The 24,657-nt window shown below is 46.2% G+C and overlaps 1 protein-coding gene across 4 annotated transcripts in view; it reads right to left on the reverse strand.

Moving 5' to 3' along the window:
* Positions 1 to 493: 493 nt before the first annotated feature.
* Positions 494 to 24,657, reverse strand: part of ETV6 (ETS variant transcription factor 6) — a 233,424-nt gene continuing 209,260 nt past the window's right edge. For 3 of the 4 annotated variants that reach the window (XM_073877971.1, XM_073877969.1, XM_073877968.1), the window contains 5 exons: positions 22,818 to 23,363; positions 10,547 to 10,689; positions 8,516 to 8,616; positions 4,243 to 4,892; positions 495 to 1,213 (listed from right to left, as the gene is read on the reverse strand). In XM_073877971.1, coding sequence (XP_073734072.1) covers positions 4,787 to 4,892; positions 8,516 to 8,616; positions 10,547 to 10,689; positions 22,818 to 23,363 — 896 coding nt within the window. In that variant the 3' untranslated portion in view covers positions 495 to 1,213; positions 4,243 to 4,786. Of the gene's footprint in view, positions 1,214 to 4,242; positions 4,893 to 8,515; positions 8,617 to 10,546; positions 10,690 to 22,817; positions 23,364 to 24,657 lie in introns of all 4 variants that reach the window. The other variant, XM_073877970.1, reaches the window with a different exon arrangement.

A 24,657-nucleotide genomic window follows, 5' to 3' on the forward strand; every position in this document is an offset into this window, starting at 1 on the left:
CATAAGCACCTACTGGTTGGCAGATGGCCCCACTGGCCAGTGTCACTGAGACATTCTGAGCATAGGGGAGGGCTCTGAGCTGGGTGATGATCTTCCTCAGGTCATTATGGTCCTTTGTGTAGTCCTGGGCCCTACCTCACCTGCAGGCTCACAACCACGATTGTGGTAGGATTAAGGAGCCGTTTTATTGTGGGAGGACATTGGAATCACCTCAGTCCTCAGTGAGCTGCTAAATCTTTGGCACAGCACGGGACCCAAGCATCTCTGGTCGGGGCTCCTTCCGGCAAATTTCTCCACCTGTGGCAGATGCTCGGATGTGAACTTTCTGACCCTTCTGGTGCCGCTTGTCTCAAGACTCCCTGCAGATGGCTCTGTGACAGAGGCCGCCTGCCAGTGGAAAACCAGCACTGCACTTTATCCTGTAATTGAGTGGAGACAGGATTTACCTCATTGGCGTACCTTGCCTGTAGGACTCCATTTCATATTATTAAAAACAGAGACTTGGTCCTTTTTTTTATAAAAAATTTATTGAGATGATGCAATTATAGGCTTTTCTTTAAAAATTATTTGCAACTCACTGGCCCTGAGAAAAGGCATTTTTTGTTTTTCTTTTTTGTTACATTCATTTGATTCAGTCCCTTATAAACCCCACACCTCATAAACAACAAGAGATTAGAAATTAAACAAAAAGAAAAAAAGGAAAAGAAACTCTAGATTCGTTCTGTTTTGCAGGTGGTTGCAGTCACAAAGAGAAATCTTCGAGAATGTTCACTTGGCGTGTGTGAAAGATTTGGGGAGTTTGTAGTTGTTTAGTGTTGATGCAGATGGGGCCAAAGGAGTATCAGGTTAGTCTTCTGTGGTTTTTAGACAGGCAGGAATTATCATACCCCTCCCCCCACGGCTTCCTTAGATCACTGCCTTCCTTCCAGACTTCTGCTCAGAAGAGGAGCAGGTTGAGTGGATAAAAACTTACTAGCACCGAACGCTAGGGCAAAAAAAACCTGCCCTTTGTTTTTGGGTATTGCCCCAAATCTTTTATCTTCAGCTTCCTGGGTGGGAATGGGTCAAATGGAGGTATGGCTGGGCTGGATTCCACACCTCACTCTCCCTGGCATGCCGTCGGCTCCCAGGGCATCATCCTACCTCCTGGACACTCAGGTCTCCCTTCTGCAGAAGGGAGTGAACGTTTCAAAAATGTATTCAGAGTTGGACCCTAGACAGTGAAAGGTGGAAACAGTGGTTACTCAGTCATTTAGGTGAATCCTGTCATAGCCATTGAAGTTTTAGCTAAAGCTACATTCTTATTTGGGCAAGATATCATCGTAAAAAGACCCTGGGTCAGAGGGTTCCAAACACACTGTTGAGCAGAGAAAATCCATCAGTCTATCATTCCTCTTTTTCTGTGGGGACGTCCCCCTCAAAGAAAGAAAGAAAAAGAAAGAAAGAAAGAAAGAAAGAGAGAGAGAGAGAGAGAAAGAAAGAAAGAAAGAAAGGAAAAAAAGAAAGAAGAAAGAAAAAGAAAGAAAGAAAGAAAGAAAAAGAAAGAAAGAAAGAAAAAGAAAAAGAGAAAGAAAGAAAAGAAGAAAGAAAGAAAAGAAGGGACTCAGGACATTGGTGACGCTGCCTTAGGCCAGAGATCAAGTTGCCTTGGGACAAAAAGAATGTTCCCTCCATATGGCCAGTGCAGCCAACTGCCACTGCTTTCCTCTGATGGAGAGGAGGCAACGCAGTGAACCCAAGACGCAGGCAAGAGAAGGTGCTAGAGAATTTCTAGCTGGAGATCAAGCAAGAGTGACCCCCCCAGACACAGCTGAAGGAAGCTCTCCCCGCTCCACAGTGCTCTTCCGCATTCTCCTTCCCTGATTTCTGATCTAAGCCAAGGAATCCCATGACAGCAGCAGGGAAAGGCCAACTATTCAGATCACAGACATGCTTTTCATGTGGTCCCAGGTGAACGTGCTATCTCCCCCAGCACTTAGTGTTGAAGTGAGGAATTTCAGCCTGGATAGATTCTACAGGTTTAGCAGACGCTCTCGGAGGGCAGGGGCTGTGCCCGATTCCTCTTTGAATCCCTCACAGTGTCTAGCAGGTGCTTCAGCCAAGTTTGCTGAACTGAAGCGGGGATCACTGGGGTCTGCAGCGTGTAAGCACTGTTATCTCTGGTGTCAGCACTGCCCAGGTATTAGCTCAAAAAATAAATGAGGACTTTTGCCTTTAAGGGAATCAACAGAAAATTCTTATTGGTAATATCTGGGTGGGAACTAAAGATCATATTGGAATTAGCACCTTCTTTTCTTCAAGTGGCCGAAGGTGTCATCCTATCTTACATATTCTTGCAGGGTATTGCTTTAAATACAGAAGTCCTTGGGGCCAAGGGGAATTTCCCTCCATAATTCAACTGTAATATTCTTTGAACAGTAAGAGCCTGAGCCCTTCTATCTGGGTAAAGTGAACAGAATGAGATGTTCTAATCTAAAAGCCACATCATGCCGTCTCTGATTTCATAGTCACACAAAGGGCCTCAGGCAAAATCCACCCCTTCTCTTCAGCCCTTAAATTCGACGGCCTTCGTAACACACCCGGTACGTGGCTTAAGATCTCCAGTTGTGATCCAACATCAGTCATCTTAGAGGCTGGAGAATGTATCCCTGTATGCTGTTGATCGCTCCTGAAAGATATCTGTAGCATGCTGGGGTCCAGCTCAATTTCACCACCACTCAAGCAGATTGAGACCAGACCCTTCCTTCATCAATGGACCCTCCAGCCTCCCACAGCAGGTCGCTGACCTGACTGCAAGCCCAACCTTCTGAAAGGTAGAGTTGGGGGAGTGCGTGACAGCAGAGGAGGCTGGCTACATCATCCATGTGTCTATCTGCGGTCTGATACAACTGAAGAGCTTTGAAGGGCTCCCTGATTCCGGTGTCCTTGACCCACAGTCAATCTGTCCTTCCCTCCCCCCAGGCTGGTGTCCTTGTCAGTAAGGCTGGGGGAGAATTCCTCCTGCCTGTGTTCCTCCAACCCCCACCTGCCTGACGCGGTCAGAAGTGGCTTGAGGAGCTACCCAGGGCTCTGGCAGCCTCCCGCTAAGTGCTGCTGATGGTGATGCTGGGAGCTGTGAGATGCTCACCCGAGCGAGGAAACAAGAGAAACGAGGAGGGGGTGCTTTGTAAGGCAGGTCTAATCTCTTGGATTAAAAAAAGACTGTCCTAATATTGGATTCTGAACCTGGGAATGGGAGAGTCAATTCAGGTGGCTAGAAAAGGAAAAAAACAAACAAACCCTAAAACGGCTTTCTAAAAATATCTGTTATCATCAAAAGTACTAAGAGGTGGCACTTCCTCATTTTACAAGATACTATGGACCTGATTTTGAGGTGAAAAAGAGCCACAAACGGGTCCGTTCTGAAACACAGCTATGAAAGAAGAGAAGAAACAGGTAATGAATCTGAGGAGTTTCCTGTTTGCCCTGGCTTGGCAAACACCAGGAGCAAGTGACTGTGTACTCCACGGTCCTCTCCTCTCAAATGCCCTGGGTCCTGTGGGGACTAGGAAACCAAAAAAAAAAAAAAAAAAAAGGCTAGGAATGGGGGGCGGGAATCAGGCGAGGGCATGAAACTGACCACAAGATGGCCTCCGGACGGAGCAGAGAAGACCTTCTCCCTCACTAGCCTTAGTCACCTGCGCTGGAAGCACAAATCCCTCCTGCAGCCTAGTTTCTGACCATCAGGCCCGTGGGGTCCTTTTGTATTTTCCACCTTGTGGAACTTGCAAACTAATCCCATGATGCTTCCGAATGATGCAGACCCGCCTTCTGTCCTTAATCTTCCATCCTGCAGAACCACCAAGTCCTGGGGTTCTCACAGCCATGTGGGGGGCGGGGGCAGCCCGCTGGACTGGCATTTCTCTTTCTGGAGGACCGCAGCACCTGTGAAGTTTGGGGCCTCCCTCCAGTGGGTTGCCAGATGCCGGGATGTGGGTTTGATTTTGCGGTGCCGGCTGCAAAGCACCCAGACCACTGATGCCGTCTGGGTGTCAACAATGCTCAAGACTCTCCGAGAGGCTCAACTCTGCTAAAAGGCATCTGAAGCTCAACAGCAGGCGGGGAGGGAGGACAGACGGGAGGCAGGGAAGGAAAGAGTGAGAGGGAGAAAAAGAGAGCTCGCCTTTTCACTTTTTCTTTTTTAAAAGCATCTTTTTTTTTTTTTTTCCCCCCAGCCAAGACCCAACGGCAACAGGAACAAACCTGATCCACATGGCAGGATAAAGAGGAACCTGAAACCCTTTGCAAGTGTTCTCTTTCCTGACCAGCTGGGCTTGCCACACTTTGTGAGATTTGCAAAAAATAGATATATATAATAGATATATATTTCCATAGGAAAACAACCTCGGATGTCTTCCCCTGTATGAATGATGAAAAGTCAAACTGCATGGTCTTAAAAAAAAAAAACAAAAAAAACAAAAAAAACCAAAAACGAAAACACCATGAAACTAACAATAGGTGGATGGTGAGGGTGAGGAATTACAGATGGAGAGGTTCCACAAGAGGAGGAAACGGAACCAGGAGTCCCAGGCTCGTGCCCTCGGCCAGAATTCCAGCCCCGCCTTTGCTGGGTGGTTTGTCTAAGGTGCTCTGGGGGCCCTCCCACTATGTGAGACAAGTGTCACTCCCACTTCCAGGTCTCTTCCGGTTCAGCTTGCAGTCCGCCTGCTCGCCACGCCTCCAGGGCCCTCGTGGGCAGGGGGCCCCTGGCTGCCGACCCCCCTGCAGAGGCCGTGGCTTGGTTCCCTCAGCACTCATCTTCTTGGTATATTTGTTCATCCAGCTCCTGGGACTCCAGGTGCTCCAGACGGTCCGTTCGGCCACTCATGATTTCATCGGGGGTTTTCATAAACCTTTGGAAGAGGAAAGGAGTCCAGAGATTACATTTTCCTCAAGTTTGTCCTCACCCTGAACTCTCAACTAAAAGCAAAAGCCCCATCACCTCAAAGAGCTGGAGAGCTACTGAACCCGGCCAGTAATCGTAACTGAGCACAAACTGGAAAGCCTGAAAAATGGTCAAAGAACTATCAAAAGAGTCTAGAAGACAGTACCCCTTGGAGCTGTGTAGTGCTTTGTGCATGGCCATGCGAGGGAACCCTGGTAGAGCTCACTGGTCAGTGTCTCTTATTTTTAGAGAGTTAGATTTTCTTTTTTTCCTTTTTTTTTTTTTTTTAAGATTTTATTTATTTATTTGACAGAGAGAGACACAGCGAGAGAGGGAACACAGCAGGGGGAGGGGGAGAGGGAGAAGCAGGCTTCCCGCAGAGCAGGGAGCCCGACGTGGGGCTCGATCCCAGAACCCTGCGATCATGACCTGAGTCGAAGGCAGATGCTTAACGACTGAGCCACCCAGGCGCCCCAGTTAGATTTTCCAATGACCTCTGGAAGCTGTAGATCCATTCCCATCTCAGACTGTGAGCCCAGGGAACCGTATGCAAAACTTGAATTTAACTCAAAGGACATAATTAAACGTTGAATGGAAAATTTTCGTAACAGGGCAAGTTAGTGGTGCTTTTGGAAATTAGAAAGGCAAAAAGAAAGAATCCTTTTCACTGTTATCACTGCTCCACCCAACATGCTAGCAATGAATCCCCGTTAGTCTGTCTTCCTCTGCAGCCGGGTGCATATGGCAAGCCTTATCTTCTTGTTGGAAATAACATCGGCGACTTGTATCGACCATGATTTCCCCGGTTCAGAAAGGCAGCCTGGGTGCAGACCCTGTAGCCTCACCGTGGGAGAGCCCCCTCCACAGTCCCACTCAGGGCCTGCACACCTTTCCCTCCCCAGACACTCTGCCCTGCCAACAGATGAACTGTCTGAAAACATACTTTTTCTCTCGTGACTCCATGTTCAAAAGCCTACGATGAGTACTTATCAGATAAAGCCAAGGACACACTCTTTGGCTTGCCCACCTGGGCTCTCGGTCATCTCTACCTGGGAAACTCTGGGCCCCCACTGTTTATGAACCCTTTACTCTAGCCTGGCCAGTCTTTTTTCTTATACAAATCATGGCTCATGCCTTCCTCCAAACCTGCCTTCTCTCTTTACTCCTTTCTCTGAGCCCTGCCTATTCATCAAAGAGCCATGTAACAGCACCAGTCCCTACTGAAATCTTCCTTCTTTCAATGCCTACAAATCCTGTAAAGAGTACCCACAATTTAACACTTCACTTGATTATCCACGAAGAAGCATTTTGGGCAAGTCTGGCTTCTAACACTCATTTCCTCCAAAATGACCAACTCTCCTCACTAATAGCACTAGTCTGTCCTTTTATATTGTCGAAAATCACTCTTGGAAGCCTATGAACTTTCCAACTACTTCTGCTTCTTTTCTGCCCTTTATTGCTGAACTTCTCAAGCAGGATGATTTGTCAAGTCTGCAGTCTATCTTCTCCTTTCATCCTCTAACTAAAACTTCTCCCCACCATCTGAAGTCACTAACAATCTCCGGAGGCCAAATCCACACATATGCTACATACAACTATTGCAAATGCAATGTGGTTTAAGGCCAAGGGAATCCAAGAGATGATGGAGGAAGAGATCTCTGCGTGTCTGAGCAGTTGAAGAAGGCTGCATGAAGGGTAGGACACTTGAGATGGGCCTAGAAGGCATATATATCACAAAAAGCAAAAGTGAAAGGGATGTAGGTTTCCGGCACAGGGAATCATGTTAGTGTTGCAGGGCAGCTGGCTGGGTGCGTGATGAATTTGGAAGGCAGGAGAGTGGACCAGGGGTAGAAAGGATTATGAATTAATCTAGGTGTAAATCATAAAGTCTAGGCAGGGAAGCAAAAATAATGCTTTTGCCCTTCTTACATCTCCCAGATTCTCATGAAAGTGCTTGTCATTGGTAGCCTCTGACCTGGAATCTGCTGGTAAGAAATCTTGGGAAATGTGGTTTCCAGGCTTCTAGCCCTGATGACATAGAATACAGTGGAAGGACAATCCAGCACAATGACTAACCTGGATATGGGAAGAGTCACTGATAACTCCAATGTCAAGTTTGGCCACTTAGAACAATGGTGACGCCACTGACGAGTAACGAGAATTCTGGATGCGGGGAGGGGAGGTTTCTAGTATGTGAACATGAACATTTCATGTCTGAGATACTGATGTGGTATTTCAGGGGACATGTACTATGAGAGGCTCTTGGAAATTGAGATTTGGAATTTCAGAAGGATTTCAGAGCTGGATACAGAGTCTAACCATTAAGGTGGTAAGTGAAGCTGCGTATTGGGATCATTTCATCCAGGAAGAATAACAGGAGGACTAAGTTTAGGGTGAAGGATGAAGGGAAAGCATCAGCAGAGCCAGGGAAAGGAGGGTTCTTTTTTTTTTTTTTTTTTTTACTTCAATCCATTCTGTTTCCAACTCTTGAACAGCCTTTTCTGTTGTTTTTGAAAATCTCAAGTGTTTTCCCTCTTCCTAAGTTACCATAGTTCTTGCTGCTAAAGTCCAGGTTCTCTGCTTTTTCCAGTCTATCCCAGCAAGCTCATCTATTCATACCGAGTGTCACTTTCTACCTCCCAATCCGTCTCTCTAGCCCCATCTGAAACTCTTTTCTGTCCCACCTGCCAAACCCATAACCTAACGTCATGTGTGTTGATCCCACCTTCTCCCGGCCTTTCCTGGGTCTCCCCACGGCCATTACCACCAGTGTCAATTACCACCACTTCTACCTCTCCTGATCGGTCCTTTAGATCCCTTCTTCTTCCTCTTCTAATTCTTTCTCCTCTCTTGCATAGTACTTGGAATCACAATCTATGTGGTAGGTTAAATGGTTGGAACTCATTAGCGTGAGGAAGTCTGGAAAGAGGAATGTCTAGTGCAGCAGTTTTCAGACTTTTCTGATTATAATGCATCATAAAAAAATACATTTCACATCATGACTCAGCATGTACAACACACATACACACACCCCAAAATTTTCATGAATCATTAGTCACTCTTATTTCATGTGATACAGTCTGATATTTTCAACTCTGTTCTATCCAATTCGGTTCTATTTCATTAAAAAAAAAAAAAACAGTTTTGTGACTGACTCATTAAATCTATTTCTTGATTCATGAACAGGTCATGACCTGCAGTTTGACAAACACTGGTTCAGAATGTGGCTTACAGGGTTGGGAACCTGGAAGCCTAGATTTAAAAGCTTGATGATGTTACTTTGGTTGTTCCTTTTAACTACACTGGGATGTTGATACTATTTGATCACTGCATTATTTTGAAAGGTGAGTCAGATTGTGAGTCAGATTGTGTTTACAGGCTTTATTCTAATACAGACATAAGTAAAAAAAAAAAAAAATTTTTTTTTTCCCTAAAATTCTAACAGCCCAGCATCCGGTATCCAGTTTGTAGCACTGGATGGCTTTGAGTGTCACACAGGCAGGTAGAGACCTTAACAGTCTCCCTCCTCCCTCTTATTTAAAGAAAACAATATCCTCCCAAAAGAAGGAAAGGAGAAAAAGGAAGTGCTACCTGAACAAAAGCCTTTGTCCTGGCTCCTTCCTGATAATGTTTAGTTTGTAGTAGTGGCGCAGGGCTCTGGACATTTTCTCATAGGTCATGTTTGTTCTGTTCTGTTTGTTCAAAGGAGGAAGAGAGAAAAAAAGCACAAAGACACAGTGAAATCAACCTCAGAAAAGACGCTGGGGAGCTATTAAAATAAAAGCTTTTCAGCTGCAGGCGCGGCCCTGCCGGTTGGGGAAAGCTCCCTGCTCCTCCCCCAGCTCTGGGCCCACCGGTACCCACCCCCCTCTGCTTTCACGCGCTGCCAAGAGGTGTCCGAAGGTGAATCACCTTTTGTCAGAAGTCTTGGCGCTGCAGCTAAGAAAGCATATCCCACGGCAACCTCCCTGGTTTCCTTTCCCAAGACCAAGCCCTGCTCTGCTCAGTGAATTTCCTGCAGGGTCCCCCGATCTGTTGGGTCATCCTTCACCTTCTGACCCACAGAGAATTCCTTTTTTTCTTTTCTTTTCTTTCTTTTTTTTTTTTTTATTGCAGTGACCTTTCTCCAACTTGTGTTTCTGGTTTGTCATTTTAAGGAAGAGATTTTTTGTTGTTGTTTAAATTCCTGTTCTGGAAGGAAGAATACAGTAGTTCCGAGCCCCAGGGGCCAGGGCACAGTCAGGAGCCGCGGCGGGATTTTTCTCGGTGACTCACACACCAAGGAGTCTGTCAGTGGGGCCTTGCCGTATTTGGTCATGGCCTACATCAGGTCTTCCTCAACGTGGCCCTGGGGTCTGCCCACCGGGGCTCAGGCTGCCAACCTCTGAGGCTGCAGCCCCGGTGGGGCTGGGCTGTGCCCCCCTCCACCCCCTCTCACTCAGCTCACCTGGTGGTGTGTCTCGCAGGTGTCTTGCCTGCTTTGTCCCACATCTATCGGCCTGTGGTCAGGCCTGGACCTTGGTGACTCGTTTGTTTTATTTTGAGTAGGGATACGGATGTATTTATTTAAAAACTTTTTTTTTTTTTTTTTGAGGGGGGAGACTCTTTGCTCTGTGTCTCTATTTTCTTTTCTTCTCCTGTGGTAAGAACACTTAACATGACCTCTAGCTTCTTGACAAATTGTTAAGTGCATCCTACAGTCGTGGTAACTCTAGGTACGAGGTTATATAGCAGAGCTCTAGAACTTACCCATCTTGCTTCATGGAAACTTTCTGCCCATTGAATAATACTCACCCCGTCCCCCCTCTCCCCAACCCCTGGCAACACCATTCCACTCTCTGGTTCCATGAATCTGCCCTATGAATGGAAGCAGGCAATACTTGTCTTTCTGTGACTGGCTTATTTCACTTAGCATAATGGCCTCAAGATTCCTCCATGTTGTAGCCTGTCACAGGATTTCTTTCCTTTTTAAGGCTGAGTAATATTCCATGGTATGTATACACCATCGTTTCATTATCCAGTCATCCACAGTGGACATTTAGGGTGTTTTGCCCACTTTTTACATCTATGTACTTTGACAGTTTTTTCTAACTATAAAAGACTGCGTCTTTTAAATTCCAGCCCCTCTTCCCAGCATGGAAAAGTGTGGGGCAAACAGCTGCTTTTCAAGGGGATGTTGCGAAGTCGGAGGGTAAGCATTTCCATGGAGAAGGGGGCTTTTGCAGCCATGGGAGTTTCTAACCGAGCAGAACAGAAGTGACCCTTCCCCACTGCCTTGTGAGTCCCAGAGCTCTGTGGAGCTTCCGTTTCCCAGCTCCTGGCGACAGAAGGGTGGCAGGGCCAGCTCGAGAGGATGGGAGGGAGGGCTGATCCCAAAGTGGCCCTATCAGACCCAGGGGGTGCAAAGTTAACTGGCCCCTGGCATAAGTAACAAATGGAAGGTGGCATCTTTATTATTTCCTTCCCTTTCCAACTGTCTAACTGTTTGCCCCATGAGAAATAAGCTAAATAATGAGGGGCACACTGAGGAGACAGAAGCCAGGCAATTATCCTCCTACCCTGAAGGCTTTTTTTTTTTTTTTTGGCACTAGTTGGCAGAGTAAATAGTTGGTACCCGTTTACCTTATGGTTTCCCCATAGTCGAGCCAGTCCATTGGGATCCACTATCCGGAATATTTTGGATTCTTTGTCCTCCCATCGGATGAAGTTTTCGTACCGGCTGTCAGAAAGCAACTGATAGACGTAATCCCAAAGCAGTCTACAGTCTACAGAGGAAAAGGGCAAGAAAACACTTTTGAATAGGTTTCTTGTTGAGGCACTAAGAACAAGTAACAGAAAATAATCAAGTAGTCACTTCTGCCTCCTGTGGATTGATGGTCTTTCTTATTTCACAGTGAGGAGACCAGGGCCCAGAGAGACCTAGCAGATGGTGCTGGAGAAAGGCGACCTTTGACCTGTGGAGGCCTTGGAGACCATCTCAGCCATCCGCCTCCCTCCACAGATGAGGACACGGTGACCTGGAAGAGGAAGCAACTTGTTCAAGGTCATGACCAATGACTTGACCTTGAGCAGAGCTCACATGAAAGACAGAGAGCAAGCCAAAAGAGGGGATAACACTAGGCTGGCGGGGCCAAAGGGCGGGAAGAGAGCCCCAGGGTTCCAGGCAAACAGCATGGTCTGGTTGGTGGTACTGCAAGATTACTCTGGGGTTGGAGGCTGAACGGACAAAGACGAGAAGATCAGGGCAGGCTACCAAGTGGCAGAAAAAGAAGTGTGATGCGTGAAAGGCTCTGGGAAAGAAAACTCTGTGTTTTGCAATGATTGGGAGCTGTGACTGGCATGGTTTTCAAGAGGACATATTTTCTCATTACGCCCTATTTTGGAGTTCTTTAAAATTGTTTTCTCATAATGAAATCAGGGTAGAAAGGAACCCAAGTCAAAAAAATCACTTTCCCCATTTGGCAGACTGACGTTCCGTCACTTGGTCAGGCCACAAGTATTTATTAAGTGAGTTAATACAGGCCAGGCACTGTGCTAGTCCTCGGCTTTTGGATGTGGGTTGGCATACTAAAGAGAAGACAGCCTGCACCCTTTTCCCTTGTTCTAGTGTTTTCTGGATGTGCTGAAATGGTATGTGGTTTGCCCTCCGGCACCCTGGATAGGTGGATGGAGGCAGACCTATCCTACCTAGGTGTGCTTTCTGTACCGGCCTCCAGATGAGAATAGGAGGTTCTGATTTCCAGGGGTTCACTGTTGATTCTGGGAGCCTCGGCAGGCCCTAGCCAGAACGGCTGGTAGTGAAGGATCAATGATTGAATTCTGTGTGTGTGCTCAGCACTTTCCTTGCATCCTTTCTAATCCTTGGAGGCCCCAGGTGGCTGGGATTAGAATTCTGGGTCTCTTGCACGACACCGTGCTGACTTCCTTCTGTTGGGTGAGGCCTGGCACACCTGGAGGGCAGTGTCTAATCGAGACTTGGAATAATTTAGAGCCAACATGGTCACCTCCCAGGGAATGAAACACACCCTTCTTGGGAGTCTCTTTACAAAGGGAATGGAGTCAGGTCACCTTGGGCAAATTCCTTAAACCTCCCTGAGGTTGTTTCCTCATATATGAAACAGGAATAACACGTCCTTTACAGGATTACCGTATTAGTGATGGCACAAGTGAAGGGAAAAGCCATGGAAATAACAACACCACTATGTATTGGGTGCTATGAGCAGGCACTGTGCTTGTATTCCACAAGCATGGCTGCACTTGACCCTGGTGACCCCTTGAGAGGCAGGTGCTGTTGCTATTCCTATTTTATGGACGAGGAAGCTGGGGCTTAGAGGGCTTGGTAATTTACTCTAAGGGCACAGTTCGTGGGTGACATGTAGGAGTTCAGGCTCTGCGCCGCTCTTCCTGATGGTTAACAGGTAGATATTTGTACAATTTTAGGACTTTCCAGAGCAAGGTTTCACTCTGTTCAGGGCAACCGTGCTGAAATCCGGCCTTTTCTCTGAATGGCAGAAGGAAATGTGGCATTTTCTAAGAGGTTCCATCTTTCAAGAAACTAACATGAAACTGAAAATGAGCATAAATATTCTCTTACAGTAGCCTCCCGCCACCACCCTCGCCACCACCCTCCCCAATTATCTGTGTCCAAACATTAACGGGATGTGCGTGTTTTAGAACAGGACAAACTGCTCTCTTCTTGAAGCAAAGACACCGCAGACTCTGGGAGCTGAACCCCATTCTGGCAACAGAAGCAGCCAGTCACTTCCATTACCCCCCTGCCGGCCGGGGGAAGGAGAGCAGGGGACCCAATCCTCATACCATAAAGCACCTGGAGAAGTCCGCGTCACACTAGTGCAGGCTGAGAAGAATCTAGCTCATTTTTAAGGCACTTGTCACAGGACGACTCTAGTTGCTAAGCAAAGCGGTGAGGTCGGCAACGTGTCTTAACCCTCCTGCCACCTCCTTGTCTCACATTTTTACTACAGATGGAAAACAGAGGACTGAGCTGTGGATTCAGTGTTTGTCCTACCATCAAATGGCAGAGACATTTTAATTTCCCCACGATCTGGAAAGCGTCTGACAAAACCAAATATCACATAAAATGCCAGTAAATTAGAGGGAACAACAAAGGGGGTCTGTGGGTATAACTCTTGCTTCTCTACAGGGGAGAAATCGTGTCCGCTGCAAACAGGCCTGAAGGCACCTTTGGATTCATCTGGATTGGGAATGCGAGTCTCTAGAGTGTTCATTTGACTAACAATAATAAAAAAAACTGCCTTTAGTAGCTGATATAAAGAAATTGTGCCCATAGGAAGGTGAGCAATATATGGCTACTCCCCTCACGTCTCAGCCAACTGGAACTAAAGCATAGAGTGGATGGTCCTTCCATTCCCACCCGAGTGCGGACTTTTACTTTCCATGTTTCTGTGGCTTTTGTTTTACTGTCGCTGTGCATTCTATTTCTTATAAAACACTACAATGGGAACCAGGCCATTTCTCCAAGTAAGGGCTTAACCAGCACTGCGCCACCATGCTGGTTTTTCAGAGGCATCGAACTTGGACCTTTATGTAAACCATTTACTAAAAAAGATCTAGGAAGTTATCTGCTCTTTGGTTGGTAAATGAAGGGCAGGGCTTACCAGAGAACAGGGTTTACCTATACGTTTCAAGAACATTTGACTCTTGCAAACTTTTCCCTTTCATAAATGTGAAAATAACCCCAAACAAGCTGCCAATTGATCACTTTAAATGACATTCATTTTATTTTTTTTAAAGATTTATTTATTTATTTACTTGAAAGAGAGAGAATGAGAGAGAGAGAGAGAGAGAGAGAGAGAGCACATGAGAGGGGGGAGGGTCAGAGGGAGAAGCAGACTCCCTGCTGAGCAGGGAGCCCGATGCAGGACTCGATCCAGGGACTCCAGGATCATGACCTGAGCCGAAGGCAGTTGCTTAACCAACTGAGCCACCCAGGCGCCCTCTTTAAATGACATTTAAACCAGCAAAGCCAACTTTAGCTGAGTAATAAAAATATGTTGACATTCAAGACATACTGAATTACTCCGTCACTAACAGAGGTAGCAACAGGAATTTTGTGGCATAAAGCAGTTGTTTCAAACTCAAGAGTATAAGCGGCTTTTATAACACTTTTGATTGTTTTGTGTTTCTTTAGTTAAAAATTATTCCAGATGATATATATATAAATGCCTGACCACATAAGATTTTTTTCTTTTTCTTTCTTTTTTTTTTTAACAACTGAAGGTCAAGCCATTGGAGTTATTTTGTTTTTAAGATTTCAATGAAATAAGAGGCAGATCCTTTTTAGTTCCCTAGATCCTCTGGAGGTTATTACGTGCAATTTTTCAGCTGTCAAAATCCGCATGTGCACAGATATAATGTTCTCTGATAATCAACGAAAATGCTTAATACTATATAATAAAACTCATGAAACTCTACAAATACAAGAGTATCCTATTACAAAACACTTGAACATGCATGTGAAAAAAATTTATATTACAAGATATTCATTAATTTTAATCGCATTTCTCTTAAACTAAAGGGTCTTCTATATTAAGGCACGTGGGTATTTTAAACAAATGTCCTTTATTTGGATTGTCTCTTCCATGAGAGGAAGTTTATAAAAGGGTTTAGCTCCAGTGAAGTGCCATTTTCCAGTTGCAGAGAGAACATTCTCTCTCTTTCCTGCTGGGTGAGGTGCCCTGGGTATCCACAGCTAAAAGGCATTGTAAAAAATCCCTTCCTGTGGTTAAGGAGAAATATTTTCACTCCCACGTCTGTCTCCTACCAGAGACTCATTGTACATGCTCCCGGAGCATAGATTGTAAAAAGATGGGCAATTCACACATAACCAACATGGTTTCTAATGAAAAAACCATGCTAGACAAAACTGAAATTTAAAAATCTGAGTGGGCAAGTCAAGTTATTGACAAAGGGAATGTTTAATGATGGTGGTTAATTAAAATGTTGGGAAAGCTTCTGAGAAAGTAATTTTATGTTGTTTTAACTGCCCAAATGGAATTTTAAATGAAGGTCTGTAAACTGGAGTTCCGTGGGTATAATCACCAACTCACCAGACGCCGAGCGTCCCTGTTTCATTTCTTTCAATTTATTGCAAAAATTAATAAATTTATTTCAGGTTCAGCAACAAAACAGGTAAGTAAAATACAAAATAAAAGTTCTAAACGAGGGGCAACGTTGCCCAGTAGGGAAGGAAGGTATTTCGCAATGTTTGGAGGTAATTTTGGCTGTCAGAAGTGGGGCGGAGGATGCTACTGGCCTCTAGTGGGTAGAGGCCAGGGATGCTGCTAAGTATCTTATAATGCACAAGTCAGCTCCCCCCATACCCTAACAAAGAATCATTTGACCTGATTGTCAAGAGTGCTAAGCTTGAGAAACTCTGCTTATAGAAACATGGGCTTTACAACACGCACAGCTCGGTATTTTTTTTTTTTTCCTGTCCTGTCCTCAATTCTAGATCGGCCATTCCCTGGAAGCAGAAAGTTGATAAATCCAGTGCTATGTTGATACACGGAAGTGTGTTTACCATGGGCAGTTGCTTGTGCTCTGTTGCGGGCTTAGGAAAACAGAAACCATGTGTGCGCGGTAGCAAGCTGGGTGGGGAGAGGCTAAGGTGAGGAATACAGATCTCGGCTTCCTGGCTCCACAGGGGCAGAGGGCCTACGGCTGCTAACGAGGCTGGCCCTTTGCACCTCTGGTTGCATGAGGTATGGATAACAAAACAGGTAAGTAACATCCAAAATAAAAGTTGCCACCCCGCATCATGGTTCTCACCTAGGGGCAATCTTGCCCAGGAGGGAAGGGAACACTTAAAGCTTCAGCCCCCAGCCGGAACCTCGCAGCGCCCGGCCCCTGCTTTGCTCAGGTGGGGGCAGCCTGGGAAATCGCATCCCTACCTCCGGGCAGTCACGCTGTGTTACAGAAATGTGTGTCCTTACACAAACTGGAATTTCCAGTCTCCTCCAGCTCCTTCTATTATTTTCCGCCCAGCCACTGTGGCTGCGTTTTATCTTTTTAAAAACCCTGTCCTGAAACTTCCTTCTCTTTTAGGGCTCTTTGATTTCTTGGTAGTTCACAGTGAAAATAAACGGCGGTGACTCAGCCAGTTTGAGAAGTCAGAGCCATGTGGGACATTCCTGAGCAAAGCCTCCGAGGTGAGAGGGAGTGCAGAAGTGAATCTCCAAGGAGATAAGGAAACAAGGGCACGAAGGGGTGCCCTTGGGGCTCAACGCCCGGGCCAGCTCCGGGTGGGCAGTGGGGCTGGCTGTACCCACTGCCCTCCCGTCATTCTCTGCAGCCCTGCAGTAGGGCAAAGAGAAGGGACCTTAGTGCTTGGTCATTAGCCGACTGGTGCTGTGTATTTACATTTTGTCTCATTAGTACTCCAAAGTGCCTGGAAATGGGTATTAGTATTCTCACTATGATGGAGAAAGAAAGCAGGCCTCAGGGAGAGTGAGCACCTCTGCTGGGAGACAAGGACTAGATTCCAGTCCTGCTTGTTTCCGAGTCCATGCTCTCCCACAGGCTCACACTGCTTCCCGGGGAACATTCCAGGCCAGCTGTTGATTAGGACCCTGGGTCGGGAGCCCTCTGGGGTTCTGCAGAGGGTTATCTGCCTGAGACGGTGTGGGATGATATGGCTCTTCTAGCTGGTACTGAAACCCCGGGCCCCTCTGGTTTAAGGAGACATCCCACAGCACTGTCCTTCCCTTCCTCAAAACAGACATTGACACACCTGTGGGCAAAGGTACACATATGCATGTCCACCTTACCACCAAGGCCCTGGGAAGAGACTGTCCCTCATCACTGTCATGCTAAACCCTTTAGGCTTCTCTTTTATAATGTCTTTTTCCCCTCAAGGTTGCTCCTGAGGCTCATTAAAAAAAAAAAAAAAAGTCCATGAGCTTCATTTGCAACCCTGTCACCAGCACTAAATACTGCGGGGCGGGGAGGGGGGGCGGGGAGGGGGGGAGGAGGGCGGGGGGGAGGAGGGGGGCAGAGATGGAAACAAGAAGGGGGCAGAGCGACTTCCCCGGTGCTCGAGGCCCTGGGGACAGGCCTCCAACTGCTGACCCTGGAGTCTCAGGCTTATTTTTCTTCATCTGATTTAAGATTAGAGGCTTCCAGGGCTGAATTTCTGTGCCTACAGAACACATCCAGTCAATAAAACCAAATCAGGAAAATACATTGTTCTAGTCAGGTGACAAAGAAGCCGTACAGGAGACTCCATGTTTCCTTGATTAGGATCTTTTTGTTTCTGTTGAAAATGTAACCTTGAGTGATGATAAACATATTTTTGAAAGTCCCTTTAAAGGTCTGAAAGATTGCCATGACGTGTGCTGTAGGAGGGTTGGGAGTGGAGGGAGCACGTGCTAGGGGGAATTTTATGTCTTATCTGCTGCAGGATCAACCAAACAATGAAGTCCTCACACACCATGAAGAAGCTCATGTTTGCAAAGAAAATCAGGGGACTAAGCAAAGGTTATGAGATAAGCACCAGAAAAGAAATAGTTTCTATTGGATGGGTCATGGGCTTGGACAAGCAAATCTGTACAGATCTGTAAAGTCCCCACGTTTGTGCAGCAAATGAAGGAGTATGAATGGATTATAAACCAGTTTGCCAATGCACCTTGGCCTCCTTAGCAGAGCTGTGGATTAAGGCCAAAGAAGGGACGAGCAGACAGGAAGTTTGGTAACTCAGGTTTTAATGGAATTGAAGAACTTTAAGACAAAGCCAAAATGACTTAAAATTTTTCTTTTAAGACTTAGCTGTCTACAGTGAAAACCAAAGCAAGAGCTTAGCTTGTTTGATGGTGTAAAGTCAGAGGGATCTTGCTTTATGTCAGCAAAGACACAAAATTTGGCATTTAGAGACGCTATACCCTATTGCCTAGAAAAATGCCCGGCACATAGAGAGATACACGATCATTTTTAAACAAATGAATGGACCATTTAACTACACTATCCAAGTATGCAAAGAATCAGTTTCTGTCTCTTAGCTGTATTTTACTTATGTTCATGATGTTATTGTAACTATTCCGGACTGGTCTGCAAACAGCCTACAGTCTCGAACTTGTCTCCTTTCTTACATCACCTGTTATTGTTCCTTCTACGTGTTTTAGGCATGCCTCATCCTCTAAAGTGCAAGTAATTCCTTGAGAGCAGGGACAGTGTTTTCTACTTCTGCATCCTCCATCATGCCTGTGACCTCAAGCACACGCTACATACGAGTCAACAACGCCGTGGAACAGGGGGCAGCAAATGCTTCCTGTCAGGCTGTCTGCAAATATTTTAGGCTCTGCCAGCCATACCATCTCTCTTGCAACTTGTTCCACTCTGCTGTGGACACTAAGTGATTGGGCATGGCTGTGTGCCAATAAAACTTGATTTACAAAAACGGGCGCTGGCTGATTTGGCCCACGGGCCAGAGTTCCCAATCCCAGCTCTGGAGGCCCAGGTCAGAAGGCAACATGTGTCTTGGAAAGAGCACTGGACAAGGCTCAAGGCTGGACTCTGGATGTGCCTGAATCTCCCTTTCTGCATCTGTACAAGCCCCTTCCAGGTTTGAAATCACCGACTCCTAAGAACGAATGTCAATATATACCGAAAACGTGACTCATGGCATTACCAGCGCTAAGCCCCATCACCTTATGGTGCGTGCCGCTGATAGACTCTTTGGATATGAAACACATGGGCAAGGCACGGGCCAGCAAAACTTCTGTGGGTTGAGAAAATGCTAGAAGGTTCACAGATGCTGCCTGGGCCCCCTACCTCCTACCACTCCCCCCGCCCCACCAAGCAATCACTTCATGAGCATAACAAATAGAAAACAAGCCCAGAAAGAAACAGTTTGTTCCCTGTTACATACACCATTGCTATCCAATAAAATGTCTGAGCCCAGGGGTCTTGTCTCACTGTGTTCCATGTTAAATTCTCTTCCATAAACTCTGGCTATTCTGACTTAGTAACCTCACCAACAGTCCTTCTTCTCCTTTGAAGAATAAGGGATACCTTTAAAAATAATCTATTTAGATCTAAAAGTTAGATCTAAATAGATCTCATCTGTGGTTTGTATTTAAGCTGCCTATTACCTCCTAAATTTCTTTCATTGATTATCCTAATTTTTCTACAAGGCCAATACCTAAGTAAACCATCATAACTTTGCATGTCACTTCTAAATTGTATGCTACATCCCAATCCTGAGATGTTAAAGAGAGAGAGAGAGAGAAAAAAAGAATGGAAGAAATATGAGAGATTTTTAATGGGTTTGGATTCTGAAGATTTACATTTCTACCTGAAATAGAAAAAATATCCTGGGCCTTATCTTGCTTTGGAGTCTTCTCCATCTGGAATGACCTCTTTTTTTTTTTAAAGATTTTATTTATTTATTTGAGAGAGAGAATGAGAGAGAGAGAGAGCATGAGAGGGAAGAGGGTCAGAGGGAGAAGCAGACTCCCCGCCGAGCAGGGAGCCCGATGCGGGACTCGATCCCGGGACTCCAGGATCATGACCTGAGCCGAAGGCAGTCGCTTAACCAACTGAGCCACCCAGGCGCCCTGGAATGACCTCTTTTCCTTTAATCTTCATTGTTCATATTCTAAGCATTCGTAAGCCTAGCTCAAAGGCAGCCCCTCCACGGAGCCTTCCCTAACACCCCCACAGCACTTAACAGGAGTCCTTCAAAGACACCACACGCTGCATTCAGGTTTTTCAAGATAAAGATTCTATCTTAGACCTCCTGGAACCCTCCCCCACCCCGCCCCCATGAATGTCGTCCAGTGCCTCAAACACAGAAGGTGCCCAAAAGTACTTGAGCAAACGACATCTCAGTGGACAAGAATTTGGCGTTAAGTTTTTGATCCACATTCATAAGCCGTGTTCCTCTCCATATCCTCCGGCTCCGGTATTCAGCAGCACGTTCACTTCTTTCTGGGCTATGCTCACCGAACAAGCTTAAGGAACCAAGTTTGCTCATTTCACATCTGCTTTGCAGATATGAAGCCTTTTTAGGGCTGTTCAGTAATGCCAGAACTTTACATTGTACATAGGAATTACCCAATGGGCTCAACCCCTACTAAACAGAATTTTATAAGGATCGGAGTAGTCCAAAAAGACACTTGAAGGGTAGAAGTGAGGGGACAGGGATATCCCAAAGGAGTCTGGAGTTGTGGTAAGTTCTCTTCGGAGGGTTAGAATCAAGACTAAGTGTTAAACTCTAGACTTCCTACTCCTCTCCTTTCACCCTTGAGAAAAAGTGATTTTTCAGGTAAATTCACCGATGCCGGATTTGGTTAAGTTAGTTAATACTTACATCTGGAGAATTTTCAACTTTGGAGTATGTCATGAGGGCATTAATGATGAATAATTTGAGGGGACTCTCTCATCCTGGAGGAGTTAAGGCACTCCCCAAAGGATCTGGGCCCTAGGGTTATTCTAGATGAATATTCTGACTTCCTAGGGTCCTAAAGAAAAGCCTCGATTCCCCTCTTCTGTGTGTTCTTGAGAGAGACAGGGCCCCCGTGGGTACCAAGGTTCATCACTGGGTTGGTTATGACAGTCCTTAGAGCATCTTATTGATGAGGTTGCATCCATCACCCAACAATTCTGATGTTCAGAAATAAGATTAAAAAAAATAGTAGCACAATTTTTAAGAGACTAATATTTTAACATTTAGAAACCTACTAAACAAGGGAGAAATAACTCCGTAAGTCTAAATAATGTTAACTTTTTTGATCTATGGGCTGATCTTAGATTCCTAGGAAGTCTGTGATAAGACGGCGTGACAGAGGAGGTGGCCGGGACAGATACTGCTGGGGAAGCCAGGTCCCATGAGGGCAGCCCTGCCAACAGCAGTGACTGTCCCATTGACCCCATCACCCAACCCCTATCTGACTTTGCTTCTCTGGGGCTCTGTTTCCTCCGTGACTTCCCCGGTTCAAATGACCTTCCACATAAAATGCATACGGCAATAATGAGCTGCCTCTGAGAGCTGTCCTGAGAATTATAAACAAGTAGACAGTATCTGCAAAATGTCCAGCCCTGCTGTATAGACCGTGCAAGAAACAAGACAAGAAGGGCATGTACAGAGGGGAAAGGTCTGGCCTGGGAAGCACAAGACAGGTCATTCTATTCTTCACAGTAATACCCTGACCCCCTCCTCTTTCTCTAATCATCTGGGAAAATTCACATGTTTTTTTGCCTAAGGTCTCTGTCTCTTTATAAATTCTGGTTTCTTTTCTTTTCTTGTTTTTAGATTAAAAAAAAAAAAAACACATACATACATATACACACCCGTAAAGGTAGAGAACAAAATAATGTGAATCCCTGTGTACCCATCACCCAGCCATATAGCCATTAGCTCACAGCTAGTCTTATTTTATGTACACCCCACCCATGCCTCACCCCTGGCGCCGTGGGATCATTTTGAATCAAATCCCGGACACAGGTCATTTCATGTTTCATAGTTTTTCAAACATAAAAGTCATATTTCTTTGGCATTTCGTTTTCTTGATTCAACACCCCTGATGTAAATGATTTGTAACACGAAAACTGAGGCAACATTGGCGGTACGCTTGAAGCCAGAGGATCATTTAGAAACAAATAATTTAAACAAAAAAGGGACAATGAATCAAGGCAGAGGCTGTTAATGTAGCCCGTAGGACTCGGTGCCGTCATGCCGTCAGGAGCACTGCTCAATCCTGGGGCTCAGTGGGAGCTCTGTCCTGGGGTCTCCGCTCACGGAGGAAGGGGGCATTTCTCGCCTTGCCCTGACCAGGTTTGACTTCTCCTGCCGCCATGCCTCCCTCCCACTACTGAACACATAATCACCTCCAGCACCGAGCCACCTCCCTGTAAAGCCTTCCTCCATTCCTCCCGTCAAAATGCACCTTCTGCTTTGCTCCCACAGCATTGAATTATCCTAGTACACAGTCAGTACTCAGTAAGTGCACATGCACTGGATGAATGGGTCACAGGACTGACTTCATCCACCTTATATCTTAGTGGGTGGTTTTCACATCTGTCTCTCCCAGGAAATTTTAAATTCCTCGAGGAAATAATTGTGTTAAAGCAGCTCTGTGTCCCCCTACTTCCTAATGCATTTATCTGTGCACAGTGGGTGCTCAATAAATGTCTCATGAATGCAGAGATGCTCTAGGAAAAGAGCTGCCCTTGCCACGTGGCTGGAGGGTTAAGTGTCTGGAGAATGACTTCACGTAAATTATGGGCAGACTAGCACAAATACAACATGTAGATTTTTCCCCCTGGTTTCCACTGGTTTCTTGTCTTAGGGAAGCAAATTTGGGCTTGTCATCATAAAAGTAAAAGAATTTGGGGAGTGGTTTCCTTCGTCCAAATGACCCAGCAACACCTGCCTACAACACCATAACCGTGTTTTTCTCTCCTACCTTCTCCCAAGGTGAAGGCTACATTGAGTTACTGCCCATAGGACGGGATTACAGGTCTGAATCGGAGACAAAGGTTCTTTATGCTGTGTCTGGTCATTAATTAGCTGCTGGAAACTTCAAGACAGGGCCATTAGCATGCTCATAAACCTTTTATTTTAAATGTTTTCACTTAGCCATGATTCTGATGTGACTCTCCTTGTAAGCTGGACGTAGGACATTTGTTTCTTAACATTTCTGAGGCTCATTAACTACTCCATCCCAGCGGCTCATTAACTAGCCCATTAGGGATTTCACTTCATTCAGGCAGAAGCCTCCACTTGCCCTCACAGAGCCTTTGAGGGTGCCTAATTGGGAACGGTGTGAGGCTCACTGCAAGGCTGGGGAGAGAGCGGGGCTTTGTCAGGTCTCCCCAGAGGCTGGACTGGTGGCGGAGGGGTGCGCTCACCTACCTGCTATTCTCCCAATGGGCATGGCGTGCTCCTCGGGTGGGGAGACAGACACCATGATGTGGTTCATGTACGCCAGGTCTTCCCGATGGGAGAGGTTGATGGGCTTCCCTTCCCTATGCAGCCCATCCTCGGAGAGCCTGGACTGTTTGAAATCCACGGAGTGCCGGGGGTTCAGGATCAAAGGGTGCATGATGGGACTGGGCATCAGCTGGATCACGCGGGTGCTCTCCTGCCGGGGGCTCGATGGCTTCTGGTGGGGCTCAGAGGACGGTGGGCAGTGGTTATTCTCCATGGGAGACACTGACAGGGGGTAGGACTCCTGGTGGTTGTTCTCCTGGTGGAGCCTCGGCCCCTGGGCCCTCTCGGCCGGGGAGAGGCGGCGGATCATGTTGTCCAGGGGGGACCGGAGGGGCCGCTGCTCGGGGTCGGGAGAAGGCCGGTGATTGGCTGTGACAGGTGATCTAGACCGGTGCAACAGTTCAATGGTGGGGGGGTTGTGGTGCACGTTCTCCACTGGTGGCCTTGGGGTCCTCTGGACACAATTATCTGTGGAGCAGAGGGAGAGACGATCACTGACCCCAGTCAACTGTCAGGAGAGGAACCCCACTGCGGTTCTAAAGGTAGTAAACAGTGAGTGGAGCCTGGACGTGTGCCGGGCAGACCGTCCGTCCCTCGAGATGGAGTGTCTTTTCCACTGCTTAAAAAAACAATTGAAGTGCGCATACTTGAAATTCTTTTCCTACACTAGACAGTCTAAGAATGTCTACAAGCATTCCATTAATCACTTACTAGTGGCTTATAAACACAAGGAAGCCAAACCCATGTTCTTTAGCTTTTGGTTACTTGACTCTTTGACGTGGCTTTTGGGGTCCTTAAGAGTTTCTTTCTAGATGCTTTCACTGACTTACATCTTCATAACTAAATTTATAAATTCTCTACTTCTGGGACGTTGTTATTGGTGTTAATGATACTATTATTACTACTGCTAAAGTAGCTACTATATCCTTGGTACTGGATTATGTTGTTTAAATGTATAAAACTCCTCAGTAGGAGATGCTAATACCAGTACTCCTATTTTATAGGTGATAAAATGGAGGCATAAAGAAGTTAAGCAACTTATTCAAAGACACACAGCTGATGAGGCAATGAGACCCAGACTCCAGTAAGAGTCTAGAATCTAGGTACCCATTATGATATCTGCCACTTTGCTATATACAGACACCAAGGGGAAAAGTGATAGCAAAACCTGCTGTAAGCATGGACAGTGGGCCCAATTTACAGACTGGCAATCTTGTACTTGACAGAAGATTTAGGATGACTTTGTTTCCGAGTGCACAGAGCCTACAAATGTTCAGAGACAGGCAGCAGTAAGTAAGGAAAAGGAGGGAAAGACACCTCCAACAATGCCTCTACCCCCTCCCACTTGAACTTTCAAGCTGGTGCTATCTGAGCACGGACAACATCGGAAGTGTACACGGCTCAGCAACAGAAGCAGTCCTGTGGGCTGGGATGGGAGGGGGACGGGCACATACATGGCTTTAGGAATCCCTGCTTAGGGGAAGGAAGGACGAAAATCTGCCTACGAAAATGGAGCTTTCTACAGTGCCTCCCACTCATCTTAATGAGGTTTCTCTGGTCACATCTGCTCCCAGAGCTGTCTCACCAAAACGATGCACATGCTTTCAGGTCCTTGTATGGTCAAAGATTTGTCCATGATTCTAAGCAAGTCAAAAGATACCTCCCTTTGTCCCTTATGACAGTATCTACATGAAGAACATATAAAGGGGATCTCGGAATCTGACAGGGTTAGTAAACAGAGACCGAGCTGGTAGTGCCTCAA

Source organism: Callorhinus ursinus, unplaced genomic scaffold, assembly GCF_003265705.2.
Source record: "Callorhinus ursinus isolate GAN/ISIS: 27379988/994484 unplaced genomic scaffold, GSC_fseal_2.0 scaffold27, whole genome shotgun sequence".
Lineage (NCBI taxonomy): Eukaryota > Metazoa > Chordata > Mammalia > Carnivora > Otariidae > Callorhinus > Callorhinus ursinus.